The 24,248-nt window shown below is 44.2% G+C and overlaps 1 protein-coding gene across 1 annotated transcript; it reads left to right on the top strand.

Annotated features, from left to right (window-relative positions):
• The first annotated feature begins 12,743 nt into the window (after positions 1-12,743).
• Positions 12,744-13,787, top strand: FPR1 (formyl peptide receptor 1). Its single transcript, XM_008072118.1, has one exon. It carries the CDS (start codon positions 12,744-12,746, stop codon positions 13,785-13,787), a length of 1,044 nt encoding a protein of 347 aa, XP_008070309.1.
• The last annotated feature ends 10,461 nt before the right edge of the window (positions 13,788-24,248 follow it).

Genomic DNA, 24,248 nt, shown 5'->3' with positions numbered 1-24,248 from the left:
GCCAATCAGATGACAGAAACTCTGGGCTTATTACAATTTACAGAGGTACTATGAATATGTTGTAAGAGGAAACTTCTAGAAACTTATATGTCCTAATAGCCCCTCATCTCTAACGTTCTGTGGGAGACTGGAAATATCAAGGGTCAGGAAATCTGAGTGTCCAGGCCACTTCTTCTTTAGAAATTTAAGAAAATGGTAATCCCAGCACTTTGGGAGGTAGAGCCAAGAGGATTGCCTGAGTCCAGGGGTTTGAGACCAGCCTGGGCAATTTGGCGAGACACCGACTCAACAATAAGTCAAAAAATTAGCTAGGCGTGGTGGTGCATGCCTGTGGTTCCAGCTACTTGAAAGGCATAGGCAGAAGGGTGGCCTGAGCCCAGCAGGTAGAGGTTTCGGTGGCCATGACTGTGCCACGCACTCCAGCCTAGGTAACAGAGTGAGATCTCAACTAAAATAAAATTAAAATTAAAAAATAGGCCAGGCTCAGTGGCTCAGCCTGTAATTTCAGCACTTTGGGAGGCTGAAGCAAGAGGACTGCCTGAGCCCAGGGGTTCAAGGCCAGCCTGGGCAACTTGGGGAGACCTCATCTCTACTATAAATCACAAAATTAGCCAGGCATGGTAGCGTCCACTTGTCGTTCCAGCTACTTGGAAGGCTGAGCGGAAGGATCACCTAAGCCCAGCAGGTGGAGCCTGCGGTGGCCATGATCGTGCCACTGCACTCCAGCCTGGGTAAGGGAGTAAGACTCTGTCTCAAAAGAAAAGAAGAAAGAGAGAGAGAGAGAGAGAGAGAGGGAGGGAGGAAAGGAGAGAGGGAGGGAGGGAGGAAGGGAGGAAAGGAAGAAATTTAAGAAAATGAAAAACAAAGACAATTACTGAAATTACTGAGGTGGGCAAAACTGGAAGCAAATGATAAAAAACAAAGATGATGATTAAGCAAAAACTCATTCTTTGGCCAGATTCGGTAACTCAGCCTGTAATCCCAGCACTTTGGGAGGCCGAGGCAAGTGGATTGCCTGAGCCCACGGGTTCGAGACCTGCCTGGGCAACTTGGTGAGACCTCATCTCTACAATAAATCAAAAAATTAGCCAGACATGGTAGCGTGCACCTGTAGTTCCAGCCACTTGGAAGGCTGAGGCGGAAGGATAGCTGGAGCCCAGCAGGTCGAGGCTGCGGTGGCCAGGAGCGGCCACTGCACTCCAGTCTGGGCAACAGAGTGAGACTCCAACTCAAAAAAAAGAAAAGCATTCAACCTCTAGCAGCCATTCGCCATTGCCTTACTAGACTCTTATGTGACTGTCGCCATGTTTCTTGGCCTTGGCCCCCTTCCCTACCTTGGGGAAGTGAATCTCCTCTTTTTCTTTCTCTCTCTATAATTTACTTTTTAAATAAACTATATTTTCCAATCTAACTTCTGTGCAATTTTTTTGCATCTTTCATATGATGCTGGATCATACACCAGACACCTACACTCCCAATGTGCCCAACTTAACATTCTGGAGGCCCCACTGGGAGTCTGACCTAACAGAGAGAAAAAATTTTTTCTGGAGTTTTGTCAGGATGTCTCCTTACTTGTAACTGATAGACTAGACTAACATGCTGATCCCTTCACCAATTCCTAGCAGAGGAAAAAGAAAGAAAGAAAAAAGAAAAGAGAAAAAATAAAAAGGAAATTGCCCTGATTGACTTAGGTCAATAATGAGTGACCCCCTACTATGGTGGCACATTGCCACCTGAATTAAAAGGAGTTCACTTATCAAGGAATAAGAGGTGGTAGGTACTGTATAGGTATAGGCCTCTGAAGCCTATACTTTACTGGCTCCTGGACATACAAAACTCAATTAGACATGGGCTCTGCCCTGGAGATACTGATCACCTGCAGAGAGAGATAAGATAGTGTGGTGATTAGTTACAGGAGTATGAGGATAGATATGGTGAAAGGAAGATGCCTGGTTTATTGTGAGATCCCACAAAGATAACAACTAACTCAGAATGACATCCAGAGTCACTTCCTGGAGCAGACAATATCTAAGCTGAGTCTTAAAGATTCAGATAAAGGGGAAGAAAAAAATGTATTCCAGGCAGAAAGGAGTGAAGGCATACAGGAAAGGGACCAAGAAATAGCAACTCACCTTTGAGTATTAGAACATAGATGATGAGGTAGAAAGCGATAAACAATGAGTGTGTAGCAAGTGACAGAAGAAACCTTCTGTTGGAGGGTCTTGAAGAGGAACTTGAAATTTCTCCTTAAGAACACGAAAACCCATTTAAGCAGGAGAAAGACTTGTCCAGAGTGTAGATCGGAAACATATTGTCCTAGAGTCCTACAAGAGGATGGATTTGAGAATATTCTCAACTGGAGGAAGAGATTGTAGTGTGGAAATTTTTGCAAGACATCAAGGTGAACATATTGAAGAGCTATTCAGGGAAGGAATGGTGTGACAGAGAGGAGGTGTCATTTAGGGAGCGATTGTTCAGGCTTGGTAGACTGAGCTTGGAGACTGGATGGCTTTTGGGGAATAAGAAAGAAAGAGGGTCCTTTATGAAACCTACATTCATGATTCACTATCACTGTATAACAAATCACCCAAAACACGGTGATATAAGACAACCATTTCATTATGCTCGTGAAATATGTGGGGTAATAATTTGGATAAGGTACAGAGGATGCTTTTCTCTGCCACTGAAGACTCAGAGGTTTGGGGGATGACTTGAAGGCTGGGGCCTGAAGTCACCTGGATCTCCTTTGTTTACATGTCAGTCATCTGTGTTGGAGTGACTCAAATGCTGGACTAGGCTGGGACTGCACCAAGTGCCTACATGTAGTCTCTACAGCATGGTAGTCCCAGGACAATCAGATTTCTTATGCAAAGTCTGCCTTTCTCCAGAACATATGTCCTAAAAAAAACTAGCAGAAGCTTTATGGCCTTTTCTGACTTAGATTCTGAATCAGAGGGCATAATTTATACCATATTTCATTGGACTAAGCAGTTCCAATCTCACCCAGATTCAAGGGGAGAGGGCATAGAACCTATCACTCAGTGGGAGAAGTGTCAAATAATTTTGTGGCCAATATAATTAAAACTATAGCAGGGTAATTGCATAGAATTGGAGGTCATAATGGGGATGGAAAGCCATGAGGGGAAGCAGATGGAAAACCATGAGGGGAAGCAGACTACATTAGTTTGCTAGAGCTGGACTAGATTGCTTAAATAATAGAAATTCATTTTCTCACAATTCTGAAGGCTAGAAGTTTAAGGTCGAGGTGTCAGTCAGCAGGGTTGGTTTCTTCTGAGTCCTTTCTCCTTGGCCATCTTCTCTCTCTGTCCTCACATGGTCTTTCCTCTTCATGTACCTGTGTTCTAATCTCCTCTTCTTATGAGGACATCAGTCATAATGGATTGGGATTAGGGGCCATCCTAATGCCCACAGTTTAATTTAACTACCTCTTTGATGAAGGTCCTATTGTCAAATACAGTCACATTCTAATGTGCTCAGGGTTAGAGTTTCTACATAGAAACTTTGGAGGAGACACAATTTAGCCCATAAAACAGAGTTATGGGAGAAGATGATAGCAGCAAATGCTGGAGATGAGACTGAAGGGAGAGATAAACCCAAGGTGATGGGTCTGGAGGTCAAGAGCAGGTCTGAACTAGAGACACAGAGTTGAGAAATGTTAGCTGAGGTGGTTGAAGACTTAAGCAAGGATAGGTTCACCACAGAAAATGTAAAACAGGAAATGAACTTTTTTGTATAATTGCAATATAGATACCATGCATTGCATTGGAATTTATGCTAAGTGATTTGTATCAGTTATTTTATTTGTTCTGCTTAAGAAAAGACCTCTGGGCCGGGCACAGTGACTCAGCCTGTAATCCCAGCACTTTGGGAGACTGAGGTGAGAGGATTGCCTGAATCCGGGGGTTTGAGACCAGCCTGGGCAACTTGGTGAGACCTCATGTCTACAACGAAAAAAATCACAAAAACTAGTCAGGCAAGGTGGCATGCGTCTGTAGTTCCAGCTACTTGGAAGGCTGAGATGGAAGGATCACCTAATCCCAGCAGGTCAAGGCTGTGGTGGCCATGCGCATGCCATTGCACTCCAGCCTGGGAGACAAGAGTGAGACTCCAACTCAAAAATTTAAAAAATTAAAATAAAATAAAAAGACCTCTGGGCTGGGCTCGGTGGCTCAGCCTATAATGACAGCACTTTGGAATGCTGAGGCGAGTGGATTGCCTGAGTCTGCGGGTTTGAGAACAGCCTGGGCAACTTGGCGAGACCTCGTCTCTACAATAAGAAATCAAAAATTAGCATGGTAGTGCATGCCTGTTGTTCCAGCTACTTGGAAGGCTGAGAGAGAAGGACTCCTGAAGTCCAGCAGGTCAACACCGGGGTGGCCGTGAGTTTGCCACAGTACTCCAATATGGGTGACAGAGTGAGACTCCAACTCAAAAAAAAAAAAGACCTCTGTAAGTATTATTACTCTCAGATGAAGTGACTGAGACTCAGTCACTCCAGTTAAATTCGGGTTCAAATCCAGCCCACCACCTATTTCTGTGTAGCCTAAGAGCCAAGACTGGCTTCTAAATTTTTAAAAAACTAAATCAAGTTTTTTAAAATTAGACTTTTTCTTTGACTAAGGCTTCTATGGCTTTTACTGGCTGAAAAAAAATCAAATAAAGAGTATTTTGTCGCATGTAAAATTATATCAAATATGGTTGAGGTGTCACCAAATAAAGTTTTATTGCTACACAGCCATGTTTATCACTTACACATTGCTTGTGATTGTACTCATGCTATAACAGCAGAGCCCAGGGAATGTGATGGAGACCTAAGGCCCATCAAATTATAATACTGACTATGTGGTTCTTTCACAGGAAAGGTCTGGGCCTGTTGGGTGAACAGACTTGTCCAGTCACAGAGCAAGAGAACAGTAGAACTGGAAATCCAGCCCAGGCAGTCTGGCTTCACCGTGTAAATTCTGTGATTCACCGAAAGACTTTGATGTGCACAGAGGCCATTTCAGATATTTTAGTGACTTTTTGCAGTGCAAATAGGAATTCACCTTTGACCTTGCCTAGGCATAGGAGTGAAAGTCCATTTTTATTTTTTATTTTTTTATTTTTATTTTTTGAGTTGGAGTCTCACTCTGTTGCCCAGCCTGGAGTGCAGTGGCACGCTCCTGGCCACCGCAGTCTCGATCTGCTGGGCTCCAGTAATTCTTCCGCCTCAGCCTTTCAAGTAGCTGGAACTATGGACATGCGCTACCACACCCAGCTAATTTTTTATTTATTGTAGAGACAAGGTCTCACCAAGTTGCCCCGGCTGGTCTCGAACTGCGGGCTCAGGCAATCCACTCACCTCGGCCTCCCAGAATGCTGGGATTACAGACTGAGCCACTGAGCCCGGCTGAAAGTCCATTTTTAGACATTCCTCTTTTCCTTCTCCACAGTCGCTTTGGACCACACACACTTGCCTCTGTCTATTTTTGCAAATCCTGATGTGTTAATCATAGGTCATTGGTAGCAGAGATCTACCATGCTTATGTTTATGTAATTAGGGCCTATAGGAAACAGGCAGAGGCACTCAAAACCCAGTTTCAGGAAGAAAAATCAGACTTCAGAAGACTTAGAGATTTGTCGGGCATTCACTCTCTATGGAGTCCCTTTTTTTATTCCTTGATGTCTGGACCCCTCTCTTCTGTGCATAATGATGCCCTCTGCCATTTCCTTTATTTTAATCTACCTGCAAGAATTTGTTTTCCTTGTGATTCTTGGACAAATCTATGCGTGTTATCCTTCCTCCCTTGAGGACTTTCTAAAATGCATCTATTATGCATGACTTCAAGGACATTTTTTATAAAATACAAATCTTAACATACTCCACTTCAGATTAAATATCTTCAGTGACTCTTCATTTTATCCCTTTCCTTGTGGCTTGGGAGACTGTAGTGTAAAGTCAGGAGCTAGAAGCTATGGCAGCTATCTTGGGATTATGAGACAGCAATGTCCAGGAAGAAAGTTACCATAAAAGGTATGAGAAAATTGAAGGATTTAAGTAAACATGGTTCTTGATGATATTATTTAAACAAGACCTAGCCCAGTACTACTCTCTTGCAAAATTCTTGTAGCATAAACCATAGATGTTTTCTTTAGTTTAAGTCATTGTTAGGCATGATTGTAAATTGTAAGTTACTTATAATTGAAAATAGCCTTGGCCAGGCTCAGTGGCTCAGCCTGTAATCCCAGCACTTTGGGAGGCCGAGGTGAGTGGATTGCCTGAGCCCACGGGTTTGAGACCCGCCCAGGCAACTTGGCAAGACCTCATCTCTACAATAAATCAAAAACTAGCCGGGCGTGGTAGTGCGCGTCTGTACTTCCAGCTGCTTGCAAGGCTGAGGCGGAAGGATCGCCAGAGCCCAGCAGGTTGAGACTGCGGTGGCCGGGAGCATGCCGTTGCACTCCAGTCTGGGTGACAGAGTGAGACTCCAACTCAAAAAAAAAAAAGAAAATAGTCTTAATGAAACAAAGCCTTAGAACAATGCTTTTAGGATAACTGTCCCAGGACATCTGTCTCCCCATATCTCTCTATATCACTCCAATATCCTTGGATGATAATTAATATTTCAGAAAGAATACCATCTCATTGGGCTAGAAGAAGCCAGAAGACCACAGGATTACAGGATTACTCTTGGCAATGTGTATGGATGAGAAATGTTCTGTGTTGTCAACTGTCTCAACTTCTCTGCCTCTGTCACCTTTCTCCTTGTTTCTGGTTTCTGTCTTTCCCACCTTCATCTCTGCCTTTCATTGCTTTTCTCTGATTCTTCCCACCACAATACTAGCTTCTGTCTTTACTTTGACACTTGGAGGGATAAAGTGCCTGGACACCTAGATTCCTTGACCATTGATGTTGCACAGAAGTTTGTGGCTGAGTAAAACAGTGAATTTCTAAAAGTGCTGCCCATCAAAAGTGTCACCAAATAAAGTTTTATTGGCACACAGCCATGTTCATCATTTACACATTGCTTGAGGCTGTACTCATGCCATAACAGCAGAGCCCAGGAAATATGATGGAGACCTAGGGCCCATCAAATGTATAATACTGACTATGTGGTCCTTTACAGGAAAAGTTTCTAAAAGTGACACCTTTTAGAAACTTGAGTTTCTGGCCAGGCTCAGTGGCTCAGCCTGTAATCCCAGCACTTTGGGAGGCTGAGGTAAGTGGATTGCCTGAACCCGTAGGTTCGAGACCTACTTGGGCAACTTGGTGAGACCTCGTCTCTACAATAAATCAAAAATTAGCTGGGTGCGGTAGCGCACACCTGTGGTTCCAGCTACTTGGAAGGTTGAGGCGGAAGGATCACCTGAGCCCAGCAGGTCAAGGCTGTGGTGGCAGGGAGCGTTCCACTGCACTTCAGTCTGGGTGACAGAGTGAGACACAAACGCAAAAAAAAAAAAAAAAAAAGGAAAAAACTTGAGTTTCTAAAAGTGCCCAGCTTACTCCCCCTGTACTATTAAAACAGGCAGAATATTGGTATATTTTTTAGGTCTTCAAAGAATTGCAAGATACTCTGGTTTCCTGTTTCCTGTTACCCAATCTGTTTCAGCTCCCTTCCCCTTCCCCATGCATTTTCTGTTGATACCTTTAGAGCCTTTGTCACTCTTCCCAGGAGATCCAGACCAATAGAACTGCTCAGAGCAAAGACCATAGCTGGAGGGACAACCAGGTAAGAAATGTACTCCTGAGTGCTGGGGAGAATGACAAGGGCACACTTATTAGATAGAGTCTTTAGAGTGAGATGAAAGTGAAACATGGAGTTGAGGAATAATTTGGGGGACTTGGGGACAAATAGACTCTCTGGAATGAGTTGAAGAAAAACATGGAGTTGAGGAAAAATTGTATTTAAAGATTCTAGGCCAGGCTCGGTGGTTCAGCCTGTAATCCCAGCAATTTGGGAGGCCAAGGAGAGTGGATTGCCTGAGCCTATGGGTTTGAGACCCACCTGGGCAACTTGGTGAGACCTCATCTCTACAATAAATAAAAAATTAGCCAGGCGTGGCAGTGCATGCCTGTAGTTCTAGCTCCTTGGAAGGCTGAGGCAGAAGGATCGCCTGAGCCCAGCAGGTCGAGGCTGTGGTGGCCAGGAGTGTGCCACCGCACTCCAGTCTGGGCGACAGAGTAAGACTTCAACTTAAAAAAAAGAGATTCTAGAGCATATTGGGCCATGATGGGAATGATGGGATGTAGAGAATATATTGATGCTGCTGGAGAGAGAGAGGATAAGTGAAGGATGGAAGTTCCTGAGTAAATAAAGAGGTGAGTTTAGAAGAACCAGTAGAGGGTAGGTCTTGGCAAGAATACTTGTTTTTTGGTCACTGAGGCAAAGCAGAGAACAGCGGTGCAGGAGTAGGCGGGAAGGAGGACTTGGGGGAGTATGAGGCAAAGGCATCTGTTTGGGGCCATGAGTGGAGGTGGGAGAGGAATTTTGGAACTTTGAGGAGAAAACAATAAAATGAGATATTTGAGTTTCTGTTCTTTCTTTTTCCTTTTAAGTGCATTTTTAAATTTTATTTATTTTATTTTAAAGATATGGGGTACAAATTAGGATTAGGTACTTAAGTGGTCATCATACAGGCAAAGTTTGGGCCTCCCTTTGGTCCCCACCTCACCTGGTTTGAGATCAGGTATCCTTGTTGATGTTATGTGCCACCCACCCTCCCTTCCCTGGCAGTTTCCCACAACTGTCAATCCCTTTCTTATAGTATTATGATAAATATTCAGGGTCCACTTATGAGTGAGAACAGGTGGTGCTCAGTTCTTTGTTTCCATAATAGATCACTGAGTATGATAGACTCTAAATCCATCCAAGTTACTGTGAAGTCCATAATTTTGTCCTTCATTATGGCTGCATAATATTCCATCATGTATATGTATGACTTTTTTTTATCCAGTTTACTTTTGATGGGCAACACAGTTGGTTCCATGCATTTGCTATTGTGAATAATGCTGCAATGAACATGTGTGTGCAGGCATCTTTTTAAAAGATTGATTCAAGTTCCTCTGGGTATATTCACAGAAGGGGAATTGATGAGTTGTATGGAAGGTCAACTTTTAGGTCTTTTAGGAATCACCACACTGATCCTTGAGTTTCTAAAAGTTCTCAGCCAACTCTCCTTATACAGGCAGTATATTGGTATATTTTTGAGGTCATCAAGAATCACAAGGTGCTCTGATCTATGATTATTATGGGCCATGCAAAGATGGATGTAATAAGGAAGCCATTGACTTTCAGAGCAGTGACAACTCCCCATTTGAAGATAGTAGTTTTGCATGATACATGGGACCCAACAGCAGAATGCAGCTCTACCCCTCACCAATTTGCATATGTTAGCTAGTCACTTCCCATTAAAGTCTACGTTTTCTCTTCTGATGATTTGAGTCAATGCTGAACTTGTTGAGATCAGAGGCAAGAAAAGAAAGTTGAGGATGTAATACAATGATTGTCACATTTGTAAGGGGTCCGGCAGGGTAGCCACCATGGCCTGTGTTCATTGCAAATCACAGAATTTCCAACTTGAACTATGGGGAAGTCATAATTGCACAGTACTTCCTTTCTGGTATGTTCATTGCAACATCATTCTCATTCATTGCAACAACCATTTCAAATTGTTGCCTTAGAGATTCTTGTGGACAAACAGTCCTCAGGGTGTCTGGGTGATTGGATGGAAGGTGGAGGAGGGAAATATTTTCAAGATGTTTCTGAGACTGCACTACATCAAGATTTAGTAGAAGTGTGAGCCACATACATAATTTTAAATTGTCAAGTAAGCACTTTGCAAAACAAGTAAAATTAAATTTTAATAAAATATTTTATTTAGCCGGGCTCAGTGGCTCAGCCTGTAATCCCGCACTTTGGGAGACTGAGATGAGTGGTTTGCCTAAGCCCGCGGGTTCGAGACCCGCCTGGGCAACTTGGTGAGACCTCATCTCTACAATAAATCAAAAAATTAACCAGGTGTGATAGTGCGCGCTTGTAGTTCCAGCTACTTGGAAGGCTGAGGCAGAAGGATCGCCAGAGCCCAGCAGGTTGAGGCTGCGGTGGCCGGGACCATGCCACTGCACTCCAGTCTGGGTGACAGAGTGAGACTCAAACTCAAATATATATATATATATTTTTTATTTAACTTTATAGAGCCTAATTATTATTTCTACATGTATTCAAGATAGAAATTATTAATGAGAGCATTCACATTACTTTTTTTCTTATTAAGTCTTTGAAATTTGATGGGTATTTTATTCTTATAGCCCATCTTGAATTGGATTAGCTACATTTCAAGTGCGTAAAACTTACATATGGTGAATGGTTACTATATTAGACACCTCTTCTGTACTAATGGTATAACAGGGCAGGAGCAGAAAGAGACATTTACTGGAATTTAACAGTCTAGGAAGTTAGATGAATTAAAGCAATGAACTTGAATGCTCTAAGTCTCAGTTTCCTCATCTTCAAAATGGACATAATAAAGAAAACAAAACCTGACATCAATCAGTGCATACTGTGTGTCCATCACTGTCTCAGCTTTATTGTATTAACCCATTTCATCTTCACAACCACCATTTGAGGAAGGTTGCAGCAAGGATTAGAAGAGAATGACAATTTTTTTTTTGAGTTGGAGTCTCACTCCCGGCCACCGCAGCCTTGACCTGCTGGGCTCTGGCGATCCTTCTGCCTCAGCCATCCAAGTAGCCGGAACTACAGGCACGTGCTACCACACCTGGCTAATTTTTTACTTATTGTAGAGACGAGGTCTCACCAAGTTGCCCGGTGGGTCTCGTACCCGCGGGCTCAGTCAATCCATTCACCTCAGCCTCCCAAAGTGTTGGAATTACAGGCTGAGCCACCGAGCCTGGCGAGAATGACAATTCTTAGCAAGAGCCTGGCATGTACTCTACAAACCTAATTTCATAAAATGTCATGCCCATCACATATCTGACTGATTTCTATCATACTCTTTTTCATCACCCTGGGTATCAAGCCCATCCAGTGAGTGGAGGAGAGCAGCCATCTGGTCAAGGTAATCCCAGAGACAAAAGTAAGAACAGCTTAGTTTGGACTTCCCCTGGCACAAGATCTACACCTGGTTGCACATGGTCTGTTATCACTCACTGATCCATTAGACCTTTCTTAGAATACTAACCAAATAGTATGTTTTGTCAATTATAATGGCAGATTAAAGGAGACTTTCAAAGGACGCTTTCATGACCCCTAAAAGAGAAGGGCAGCAGAGTCTGGAATGGATAAGGTACATAGCTTGTAGCTCTCATGCAGAAAGTCATGGGTGAGAGAAAGTCTTTAGCCCATATATGTCTCGCACTGGGTCACTGAAGCCATATGATTTTCTGATATCCACACACCATTATTCTTTTTTTCTTTTTTCTTTATTTTTTTTGAGTTGGAGTCTCACTCTGTCACCCAGACTGGAGTGCAGTGGCATGCTCCCGGCCACTGCAGCCTCGACCTGCTGGGCTCCAGCGATCTTTCCATCTCAGTTTTCCAAGTAGCTGGAACTACAGGCGCACACTACCTCACCTGGCTAATTTTTTATTTATTGTAGAGGCAAGGTCTTGCCAAGTTGCCCGGGTGGGTCTCGAACCCGCGCGCTCAGGCAATCCACTCACCTCGGCCTCCCAAAGTGCTGGGATTACAGGCTGAGCCACCGAGCCTGGCCTCTTTTTTTCTTTTTAAATGGTGTGGTAAGGCTGGACATGACAGCTCACACATAATCTCAGTAGTTTGGGAGGACAAGGTTAGAGGATTGCCTGAGTCCAGGAGTTTAATTTAATTTTCAACCAAACTTCTGATATTCACATATCATTTTTTTTCTTTTTAAAAGTTGTGGTAGCCTGGCTCGGTGGCTCAGCCTGTAATCCCAGCACTTTGGGAGGCCAAGGCGAGTGGATTACCTGAGCCCGCGGGTTCAAGACCCACTCGGGCAACTTGGCAAAACCTCGTCTCTACAATACATAAAAAATTAGCCAGGAGTAGTAGCATGCACCTGTAGTTCCAGCTACTTGGATGGCTGAGGTGAAAGGATCACTGGAACCTAGCAGGTCAAGGCTGTGGTGGCTGGGAGCATGCCACTGCACTCCAGTCTGGGTGACAGAGTGAGACTCCAACTCAAAAAATAAAAAAAAAAAAAGTTGTGGTAAAATACACATAATAGCTATCATTTTAATTGTAAATTCAGTGACATTTATGGGGCTGGGCGAGGTTGTGGTAAAACACACAATACAAAATTCATCATTGTAAGTGTAAAATTCAGTGGTGTTAAGTAAATTTACAATATTTTGCTACCGTTATCTAGTACTAGAACTTTTTTATCACCCCAAACAAAAACTTCATACCTATTAAGCAATAATTTCCCACTTCCTTAGAAGAATTAGAAATTCCTTACCCAAGTAACCTACCTGCTAGGTGGCTTGTATGACAGCAAATGTGGGAGTATAAGATACAATCTTGCCCGATGAGTGTGATAAAAGGTTGTTGATTTATAGATGTAAGTGTACAGGACAGTGGTGAGGATGTTCTGGCTAGAATGGAAGCTCTGGGGAAAAGAAGGGAACACCAGCAGGTGAATGGGAACACCAGCAGGTTCAGAAATGAGAACTTGGGGAGATTGCATGGAGGATCCAAATTAAAAACAATGGCCACTGTTGCACTATTTCAGGCATGGACAAGATGGAGACCAATTCCTCTCTCTCCATGAACGTGTCTGCAAGGACCTCAACTGTACCTGCTGGCTATCTGGTCCTGGATATCTTCTCTTATTTGGTATTTGCTGTCACCTTTGTCTTTGGGGTCTTGGGCAACGGGCTTGTGATATGGGTGGCTGGATTCCGAATGACACGCACGGTCACCACCATCTGTTACCTGAACCTGGCAGTGGCCGATTTCTCCTTCACCTCCACTTTGCCATTTTTCATCACCTCAAAGGCCATGGGAGACCACTGGCCTTTTGGCTGGTTTCTGTGCAAGTTCATTTTTACCGTGATAGACATCAACCTCTTTGGAAGTGTCTTCCTGATCGCCCTCATCGCTCTGGACCGCTGTATCTGTGTCCTGCACCCAGTCTGGGCCCAGAACCATCGCACCATTAGTCTGGCCAGGAAAGTGATCCTCGTGCCCTGGATCCTTGCTCTACTCCTCACGTTGCCCGTTATCATTCGTGTGACAACATTGACGGATACCAAGGGGACTGGGAAGACAAGCTGCATATTTGACTTTTCACCCTGGACCCAGGACCCCAGTGAGAAGAAGAGGGTAGCCATTGACATGTATACGGTGCGAGGGATCATCCGGTTCATTATTGGCTTCAGCACACCCATGTCCATCGTTGCTGTCTGCTACGGGCTTATTGCCACCAAGATCCACAGACAAGGCCTGATTAAGTCCAGTCGTCCCTTACGGGTTCTCACTTTTGTGGTGGCTGCCTTTCTTCTCTGCTGGTCCCCATATCAGATTGTGGCCCTCATAGCCACCATCAGAATCCGTGAAGTGTTGCTTGGTGTGAGCAAAGAAATTAGAATCCTGTTGAATGTGACAAGTGCCCTGGCCTTCTTCAACAGCTGCCTCAACCCAATGCTGTATGTTTTCATGGGCCAGGACTTCCGGGAGAGACTGATCCACTCCCTGCCTGCCAGCCTGGAGAGAGCCCTGACCGAGGACTCGGCCCCAACCAGTGACACAGCTAACAATTCTTCACCTCCTGCAGGGGCTGAGTGATTGGCAATGTGAAGAGAGAGCTAGGTGACACTTTTGAGCTCCCAGTTTCATCTGTTTCACCTTGAGTCTTACTAAACCACAGGCATTTCCTCTTAGTGTTATCCATCATTGGAAAAAAATAATTGGGTCTCCTGCTTTGGGGAGAGGAGCAAAAGCAGACGTGAGCTTATTCTTGATTTCTGTTTTGGTCTTTTGGATTTCAGACTAGGGCAGTCAGAGGTGGGAAATGATAGGAAGATCACACATCTTAGTATGCCTGAAATGGTCCTGAATGATACCTATTACTCTGGCATAATTTTTTATTTTTTGAGTTGGAGTCTCACTCTGTCGCCCAGACTGGAGTGCAGTGGCCGCTCCCGGCCACCGCAGCCTCGACCTGCTGGGCTCCGGCTATCCTTCCACCTCAACCTTACAAGTAGCCAGAACTACAGGTGTGTGCTACCATGCCCGGCTAATTTTTGATTTATTGTAGAGATGAGGTCTCACCAAGTTGTTTGGGCAGGTCTTGAACCCGCGAGCTCAGGCAATCCACTCACCTCAGCCTCCCAAAGCGCGAGATTACAAACTGAGCCACCGAACCCAGCTGGCATAATTCTTAATATCGCCCACTTCCATTCTGAAAAGTGTCCAGAAAAATAAATTATAAAGTCACTCAAGGAAAATGAAGGAGGAGAGAGAAATGTGAAAGAGTACTACTTCCATTAGACAAGATACTGTTGGGTGCAGTGGCTCATGCCTGTAATCCCAGCACTTTGGAAGGCCGATATGGGAGGACTGTTTGAGCCCAGGAGTTCAAGACCAGCATGGGCAATATAGCAAGAATTCATCTCTACAAAAAGAAAGAAAAAATTAACTGGGCATAGTGGTGTGTTCCTGCATTCTCAGGTAATTTGGAGGCTGAGGTGGAAGGATCGAGTGAACCCAGGAGGTTGAGGTTGCAGTGAGTTGTGATCATGCCATTGCACTGTATCCTAGGTGACAGAGTGAAACCCTGATGAAATAAATAAATAATTGAGACAAGATATGAGAAAAGAGGGCACACTGTATGATTCCATCTATAAGAGGTTTGAAAACAGAGGAGCTGGCTCAGCCTGTAATCCCGCACTTTGGGAGGCTGAGATGAGTGGATTGTCTGAGCCCACAGGTTTGAGATCGCCTGGGCAAGTTGGCAAGACCTCATCTCTATAATAAATCAAAAAAATTAGCCGGGTGTGGTAGCACACACCTGTAGTTCCAGCTACTTGGAAGGCTGAGGTGGAAGGATCACTGGAGCCCAGCAGGTTGAGGCTATAGTGGCCGGGAGCGTGCCACTGCACTCCAGTCTGGGTATCAGAGTGAGATTCCAACTCAAAAATAAATAATGGAGGAGCTAACCCATGCTAATTAAGGTTAGGACCACACTTACCCTTGTTTCAGGGGGAGGTAACTGAGGGGACTTATGAAGATGTTTTGCATCTTAATCTTGGTGCTGCTTACAGGAGCGTAGGAGCATTTATTGGGTAGTACATTTATAATATATGCCAAGTTCTATATATGTACTGTACTTCAATAAAATGTGTACTGAAAGAGAGTAGGAAGAGATAAGGAAGAGGGACTGGAGGAAAGGGAAAAGGATGAGAGGATGGAGAGGGGGAGGATAGAGGGATAGAGAAGAAGAGAAGACAGTACAAGGGAGGAAAGAATGGAGGAAAGGAGAAAGGAAGACAGGGTAGCGGGAGGGAAGGATAGAGGGAGAAGAAAGGAGAAATGGAGCAAGAAGAGAGGAAGAGACAAGAGAGGAAAAGAAAGAGAGGGGACAGAGGGAGGGAGAAAGGAAGAGAGGATGAAGGGAGAAAAGGATAGAGGGGAGAAGAAGGGAGAAAGGAAGGAAGAGGGGGAGAGACAAGGGAGGAAGGGAAGGAAAAGGAAAGGAAGAAGGGAGAAAGAAGAGAGGATGGAGGGGAGGAGGATAGAGGGAGAGGAAGAGAGAGAAAGCAGTATAAGGAAGGAAGGAATGGAGGGAGGGAGAAAGGAAGAAAGGGTGGAGGGAGGAATGGAAAGAGGGAGAAGAAGGGAGAAAGGGAAGAGAGAACGGAGAGAGGGAGAGAAAGTGTGAGACACAAGAGAGGAAGGGAGGAGGAAAGGGTGGAGGGAGGAAGAAAGAAGAGAGGATGGAGAGAGGGAAAGACAGAAGGAGGAAGAAGGGAGAGAGAGACAAGGCAGGAAGGGAGGGAGAACAATGGAAGAAAAGAGAAAGAAGAGAGGAGGGAGGGTGTGAAGGACAGAGGGAGAAGAAGAAAGGAGAGAGAAAGAGACAAGGGAAGAAAAGAAAGGGGATGGAGGGAAGGAGAAAGGAAGAGGGGATAGAGGGAGCGAAGGACAGAGTGAGGAGGAAGGGGAAAAGGAGGAAGAGGAAGAGAGAAAGTAGGGAAGTAGAAAAAGAGAGAGAAGGAGGTGAGAGAGAGAGAGAGACAGAAGGAAGGGAGGCAGGGAGGGAGGGAGAGAGAGAGAGGACTTTCTTGGCATGGAGGAGATAAAGGGTGAGTTTTAGACTTTCCTGTAGCTGAACAGATGAGGAGGGTTGAGGTGGCACCAGGCTCAGCAGAGACAGTGAAAATCATTTCTGATCCTTCCCCACTCCAGTCCACCATTCACACATCTGGAGACACAGTGGGGTGGCTGCAGGAGATACCAGCACTGAAGACAAAAATAGCTGGGTTCCAGGCACAGCTGTGCCAACAAACCCAGGCATCTGGACAGCGCCTGAGGCAGAGATTGCACCATTCACAAATATCCCCTGTCATCAATATTAATCCCATAGGCTGGTGATGCTTGCAAGCCTCAGAATAACCAGGAGTCTTGAATTCTGAGACACTGATGTGGTGGAAACCTCACATCTCTTTCCCATAAACATATATGCGGGGGCAGGCCCAGATATTTCATCCAAGCTCACAAAGAGATGATTATTCAAATTTCAGAAATGTTATGAGACATTAGTAAACATTAAATCATATAAACCTCAATGAAATAAGTAATATAAAAAACAAAGGTAATGAATTCTTACAATTCATCACTTCCCAACTGTGTTGTTATATTTTGATGAACAAATGGAGTCCCAGTATATATCCTGGTTGTTTCACTTGTGTCTTACTAATTAGCACAAAACACCAACCAACATTCACATCAGAACTACATATACTCATTGACACGAGCCACTTCTTGGCTGAGTTGATAATTTGTAGTCTGATGTTGTGACATTGTTGTTGATAAAATTATAAAAATTGGCTGGGCTCAGTGGCTCAAGTCTGTAATCCCAGCACTTTGGAAGGCGGAGGCGAGAGGACTGCCTGAACCCAGGGGCAACTTGGTGAGATCTTGTCTCTACAACAAATCAAAAAATAAGCCAGGCATGGTAGTTCCTTCTTGGAAGGCTGAGGTGGAAGGATCGCCAAAGCCCAGCAGGTTGAGGCTGCAGTGACTTTGAGCATGCCACCTACACTCCAACCTGTGCGATAGAGTGAGACTCCAACTAAAAAAAAAAAAAAATTATAAAAACTGGTACTGGATTTTGCAAGAAATAGAGTGACCATGAAGTTATAGTTGCATGATACTTATAATAAAAAGAATTGCATATTGTATTATTGTTTGCAAACTATGTACTACATACCTTTTATAAGCAGTAAAATTTTTCCTAGACATATGTGCTCAGACACAGACATTCATTATTCCCCTACAGAGCCAGTTGTTAAACATTTACCAGTGCAGCATGAAAGCACACCTGTTTTGGATTCTGTAATAGCTGTGTTCAAATCCCAGTTGTCACTCACTACTTGTGTGACCATAGATTCGTTGCTTCCCTCTGTGGACCTCAATTTTCTCATCTTTAACATGGGAGCTGTAATAACTACCAGAGAGAGACCTTTTGGTTGGAGCTTATGAATAGGGAGTGGACAGCACAGACTTTAGCATATATATGCCGTGACTGCCATCAACATGATGGCTATTTCCTCCCACCGGAAATAAGACTGCTTCCTCTGTCTTCTGAGCCTCAAACCACAGTGACATGGTACTTCCTATTTGGCTTGCTCTCTTCCATCCTGTCTCCAAAGTCGTTTTTTTCTCCTTCCACCTCCATTTGACAATCAACAAATTCAGGGATCATTAGTAGACTTCACTCTAAAATTCTTGGAACTAGGGTTGGTAGAGAAGAAACACTCTTTGAGTGACCTGCTCTGGTCCCATGGTCCTTATGAACTTCTCCAAGGCAAAGCTGGTTTATCACACACATGTGTGCCCTGTGCTGAGCTTATGTACGAGTTTGCTAGGCTGCTGTAACTCATTACCACAAAACAAATGGCTTAAAACCACAGACATGTATTATCTCACAGTTCTGGAGGCCAGAAGTCTGAAATCAAGATGTTAGCAGAGTTGGTTCCTTTTGGGGGTTCTGAGGGATAATCCCTTCCATACCTCTAGCTTCTGGTAGCTGCTAGCAATCCTTGGTGCTCCTTGGAGTTGTGGAATGAATCGTGTCCCTCAAGCCTCAGCTCTCATCCCTATGTTGAGGCCCTAACCCCCAGTACCTCAGAATGTGTCCTTAAGTGGATGTTGGATCATTGCAGTAGGATCATTAATTATTTAAGTTAAGATGAGGTCACACTAGAGTAGGGTGGATCCATAAATGACAAAAAGGGGAAATTTGGACACAGACATGCATGCAGGAAGAATACCATGTGATGAAGAAGACAGAGGCTGAAGTGAAGCATCTGTAAGCCAAGGACCTCCAAAGAGTATCAGCAAATCACCAGAAATCAGGAGAAAGGCATGGAAAAGATTCTTCCTCTCAGTTAGTTCCCAGAAGGAACCAACCCTGCTGAAACACCTTGATCCTGGCCTTCTAGACAATAAATTTCTTGTTGTTTAAGTCACAGAATTTGTGGTACAGTCACCCTCTATATTCATGGGTTCCACATTCGAGGATTCTACTAACCACAGATCAAAAATATCTTTAAAAATAAATAAATAAATAAATAATACAAATACAAATTTAAAATATACAGTATAACAATTATTTGCATAGCATTTATCTTGTATTAGGAATTATAAGTAATCTAGAGATGGTTTAAAGTATTCAGAAGGATGTCAGTAGGCAATATGCAAATACTATACCACTTTATTAAAGTATCTTAAGCATCTGCAAATTTTGGTATCTGCAGGAGTCCTGAAACTAAACACCCCAGGATACTGAGGAATGACCGTGCTTTGTTACTATGGAAACCCGAGGATAAAACCAAATACCCTTGGCTTATAGATGCATCACCCCAATCCTTGCCTTTGTCTTCACATCACTTTCTTCCCATGTCTGGTGTCTAATCTCTCTCTGCCTCTCTCTTATAAGGACATCTGCCATGGAACTCAGGGTCCATCTTCAATCTAGGGTATGTTCATCTTGAAATGCTTAATGTTATGTCATTTGCAAAAACCTTCTTTTCTTTTCTTTTTCTTTTTTTTTTTTTTTTGAGTTGGAGTCTCACTCTATCATCCAGACTGGACTGCAGTGGCTGCTCCTGGCCACCGCAGCCTCGACCTGCTGGGCTCCGGCCATCCTTCTGCCTCAGCCTTCCAAGTAGCTGGAACTACAGGCGCGCGCTACCACACCCGGCTAATTTTTGATTTATTGTAGAGATGAGGTCTCACCAAGTTGCCCAGGCGGGTCTCGAACCCGCGGGCTCAGGCAATCCACTCACCTCAGCCTCCCAAAGCAAATAACATCACATTCATAGGTTCTGGGGTCCAAGATTTGACAAATGTCATGGGGACACTATCAACCCACCATGTATGGGGACTCATATGCATCCTCTTATATGATCCTCTCATGTATGAGATAGACAGAAAACCATGGCAACATCATTTCTTCTTCTCCATCTTACGACATTCACTGAGAATGACAGCATTGTGGTTTTGAGCCGCTGCATTGCAGACGGATGTAGTACTGACCACAAAAGGAAGCCTCCGGATTTCTGCTGCTCTGACTCCTCTATGTAAAGCCCACAGGAGAACCTTTTGATGACACATTATCTATGAGGTCTGACAATTAAGTAGCAAACACATCCTAGAAAAAGTGCTACACACCTCATTGCTGAATATCACTATGGTCACCTCCAAAATAGTCCAACAGTTAATCTGAAGAGGGGACACAATCACTTATTATGTCACAGTTACTTGCATGTTCTTGGCAAGGAGCCATTTCATTCCTCTGAGCCTCTCTTTTATGGGAAACTATGCACTAATGCTAGTGCCCATCCACCCATCAAGGCAATTTTGGAACTCTTTCTGGAATGGCCATTGCAGCTGTCGTCGTATTACCTATGATGTCCTGGATGCCATCAAAATGTACTCCCTTCAATATTTCCTTTGTCTTCAGGCAAAGAAAAAAGTCACTGGGGGCAGGATCAAGTGAGTAGGGAGAGTGTTCCAACACAGTTATTTGTTTACTGGCTAAAAACTCCTGTACAGACAGTGCTATGTGAGCTGGTGCATTGTTGTGATGCAATAGCTTCTTTGGGACCATTTTTGCACACACCTTTCTCATGCCAACATTTTCAGTTGAGATTTTCCTATTTCTCTATGGATGTTTATTTGGTCTGCTATGCTTCTCACAGTCAGCTTATGATCCTGATACACAATTTGACAAATTTTTGCAATGTTTTTGTCAGTTCTGACTGTTACTGGTTGTCCTGACCTCTCTTCATCAGTGACACTTTTTCTCCCCTCAAAAAAATGTTTAATCCATTTGTGCAGTGCTGTTTTCTTTATAGCCTTATCCCCATAAACTTGGACTAATATGTCCCTGGTTTCACTTCCATTTGCCAAGCTTGACAAGAAATGTGATGTTTGTTCGTTGCTCTAATTCAGGCTCCGACATTCTTGCAACAGCACACAAAAACATGTGACAAAAACAACAAATTCCACTCAGCAAGACATCGCCACCCACCAACACAAACAGAACTGCAAGACACTGATATATACCAAGGTTATGAAACCTTACCAAGCTGTTTGCACAGTAAGCGCACAGTGGAAAGTTCACGAACTTAATTGTTACACCGTGTATGCTGTACACTAGCTGCTCACCAAACATTTATGAAGTTCCTGCTATGTCAGACACCCTCCAGCAGTCCCAGGTAGGAGGGTCTCCTCACTCCACACTTGAAAGATGAGGAAGCTGGGACCCAGGAGTTAAGTGAATCCCCAAAAGAGTTCTGTCCACCACATCAATATGGTGATGGGCTCTCTTTGTCTGCAGGTGACTGAGGTTGGAGGAGAAGGTTCAGGGCCAGAAGGTGACTTGCTCAAGGTCACCAGCCTTGGCATCCAGGAGTGTCTGACTCCAGAGCATGAATTTCTCTCAGCCCTCACCTGGCTGACTCCTCAGATAAGAGATGGGGCGTCTTGAGAGGGTGAAGTGTTCCCCTGGTGGCCACCTGAGTTAATTATGGAGACCTTCAGCTACTGCTAAACCCACCTTATATTCCAGTGAGCCAGGCAGACTCTCTCTCTTAATCCTAAGGGCTACCCTATGAAGGAGAATTTGAGATAGTCACATTTTACAGATGAAAAAAGAGAGGCTCGGAGGAATGAAATGGCTCCTTTCCTAGAACATGCAAGTAACTGTGACATAAATGATTGTGTCCCCTCTTCAGATTTACTGTTGAAATTTTGGCCCCAAAGAGATGATATTGATTGTGGCCCCCAAAGAGGTGGGGGCTTTGAGAAGTGATTAGGTTATGAGAGTGAAGACTTTATGAATGGGATTAGTACTCTTGTAAAAAAAAAAAAAATGAGACCCAAGAGAGACTCCTTGCCTCTTCTACCATGTGAGGACACAGCAAAAAGTTGTTATCTATAAACCATAAAATGGGCTCTCATCAGACACCGAATCTGCTGGCACCTTGAACTTGGGCTTTCCAGCCTCAGAGTTCTGAGAAATAAATTCCTGTTGTTTATCAGCCACCCAGTTTGCTGTATTTTGTTAGAGAAGACTGAGTGGATGGAGACAATAAGAAATGTGTATTTGGTCTTTGACCTTGGTTTCTGGCACAGAATTGCTAAAACGCTTGTCATTTCCTGAGTTCAGAAGAGCATCTTTTGTTATTCCTAATAAGCCCCTTTCAACCATACCTGAGTTTATGCTAATGAGATGACTCTAGGAAGACAGGAAGGGGCGGAGGCTGGTTGCTAGAGGGACTGATCTGATGATTTGAGGGTTGGAACTCTCAGCCTCATCTCCCAACCTCTAAGGAGGAAAGAGGGGCTGGAGATGGACTTATCACCAGTGGCCAGTGATTTAATTAACCACACTCTAAACTCTTTTTTTTTTTCTCCTGAGTTGGTGTCTTACTCTGTCACCCATGCTGGAGTACAGTGGCATGATCCTGGCTCACCACAACCTCGACCTCCTGGGCTCAAACGATCCTCCTACTCCAGCTTCCTGAGTAGTTATGACTATAGGCACATGCCACTATACCTAAGTTTTTTTTTAATTATTATTATTTTATAGAGATGAGATCTTGCTATATTGCCCAAGCTGGTCTCGAACTCCTGACCTCAAGTGATCCTCCTGCCTCAGTCTCCCAAAGTGCTGGAATTACAGGTGACAGCCACCCTGCCCAGCCCATGCTGTAAATTAAAAATAAAATTCTAAGTGCCCCCACCCACTGTATGAACCCCATCTTGGCCAAGGGGACCACCAGAAAACCTTAAAACTGAGAGCCCAGTTATGACGGGAAAGGAGGTCAGACACACCTTGTTATAATCCCTTCTTTTTGTAGTTTAAACACAACTGACCAACATTAATGTTGAAACAGAGATCATAAGGCTGACAGAACAGGTGACTAGAAGATACCAAATTATGAACAAGAGCTGCAGGCTATCAGTCTTGCTGCCTAGCATCATTATCTTAAGACATTCTTTTCTACTGCCTCCAAGAATTAGATTGCACCTTATGCCTTCAATCAACTGCAAATTAAAGTATCTCTGAATCTACCTGTAAGTCCACACTTCAAGATATTCCACCTTTCAGGTCTAAGCAATGTATATTTTTATGTATTGATTTTTGTATTTGCCTGTAACTCTTACCTCCTTAAAATGTATAAAAGCAAACTGTGATCTGACTGCTTCAGGTGTGCTTTCTCAGGACTGTTTTACGCTGTTTCCTCGGGCCTTAGACATTCATATTGGCTAGAATGTTTTCTTTTTTTTCCTTTTTTTTCAGTTGGGGTCTCACTCTGTTGCCCAGGCTGAAGTGCAGTGGTAAAATCATGGCTCACCACAGCCTCGACATCCTGGGCTCAGACAATCCTTCTGCCTCAGCCTCCTGAGTAGCTAGGACTACAGGTTCGATCCACCATGCCAGGTTAATTTTTAAAAAATTTTTTTGTAGCGATGAGGTCTCACTATGTTACTCACGCTGTTCTTGAACTCCTGGGCTCAAGCAATCCTCCTGCTCCAACCTCCCAAAGTACCGGGATTTCAAGTGTGAGCTGCCTTGCCCAGCTCAGAATAAACCTCTTTAAAATATTGTACAAAATTTGGATTTTCTCTTAAGAATATCTAGGCAAAGGAACCTTCATAAAAACCCTAAACAGCAGGATTTAGAGAGATTCCAGGTTGGAGGGCACTTGGGACCCTTCTGGACCTCACCCTATGTTGTCTCTTCATGTGGCAGATCATCTGTATCCTTCATAATAAACCAGTAAATGCCCCCTGTGTTCTGTGAGCAACTGTAACAAATTATCGAGGATGGAGTTATGGGAGGTCCTGATGTGTAGTCAAGTCAGACAGAAGTGCGGGTACCCTCTGGTCCCAGGACTTGTGACTGGCATCTGGTGGGGACAGTCTTGTGAGACTAATCCCTCTACCTGGGGGCTGTACTAACTCTGGGTAGTTAGTGTCAGAATTGAATTAAATTGTTAGACACTCAGTTGTTGATGGTGGGACTAAAACCCTACACGTTTGGTGTCAGAAGTGTTATGAGTAGAGAGACAGGGTTTTCATTTAAACCTGCTCCTCCCTGACAGCCCCAGAAGTCCAGGCTGCCAGGCCCGCCCCCGGCTCCTGATTCTCAGACCTATTTTCTTAATCAGACTGTTGTGTTCCTTCTATGGAAGCTCTTAGGCCCTGGCTGTGGTGAAGACAGGCCCAGGACTCAAGGTGCACAATGAGAGCTTTGGGATACTTGAGTGGAAGGCACAGAGTTGAAACCACAAGTACCGCTGGGCTCGGTGGCTCAGCCTGTAATCCCAGTGCTTTGGGAGGCCGAGGTGAGCGAATTGCCTGAGCCCGCGGGTTCGAGACCTGCCTGGGCAACTTGGTGAGCCCTTATCTCTACAATAAATAACAAATTAGCCAGGCGTGGTAGCGCGTGCCTGTAGTTCCAGCTACTTGGAAGGCTGAGGCGGAAGAATCACCGGAGCCCAGCAGGTC

The sequence above is a fragment of the Carlito syrichta genome, unplaced genomic scaffold (assembly GCF_000164805.1).
Source record: "Carlito syrichta isolate Samal-C Ts95f unplaced genomic scaffold, Tarsius_syrichta-2.0.1 Scaffold314858, whole genome shotgun sequence".
NCBI classification, from domain to species: Eukaryota; Metazoa; Chordata; class Mammalia; order Primates; family Tarsiidae; genus Carlito; species Carlito syrichta.
Note: the sequence above shows the minus strand (reverse complement) of the source record. Positions and strands in the feature narration are given on the sequence as shown.

What these genes read in the sequence shown, in the direction of transcription:
- FPR1 (XM_008072118.1), top strand. Translation starts at nt 12,744, where the DNA reads ATGGAGACCAATTCCTCTCTCTCCATGAACGTGTCTGCAAGGACCTCA.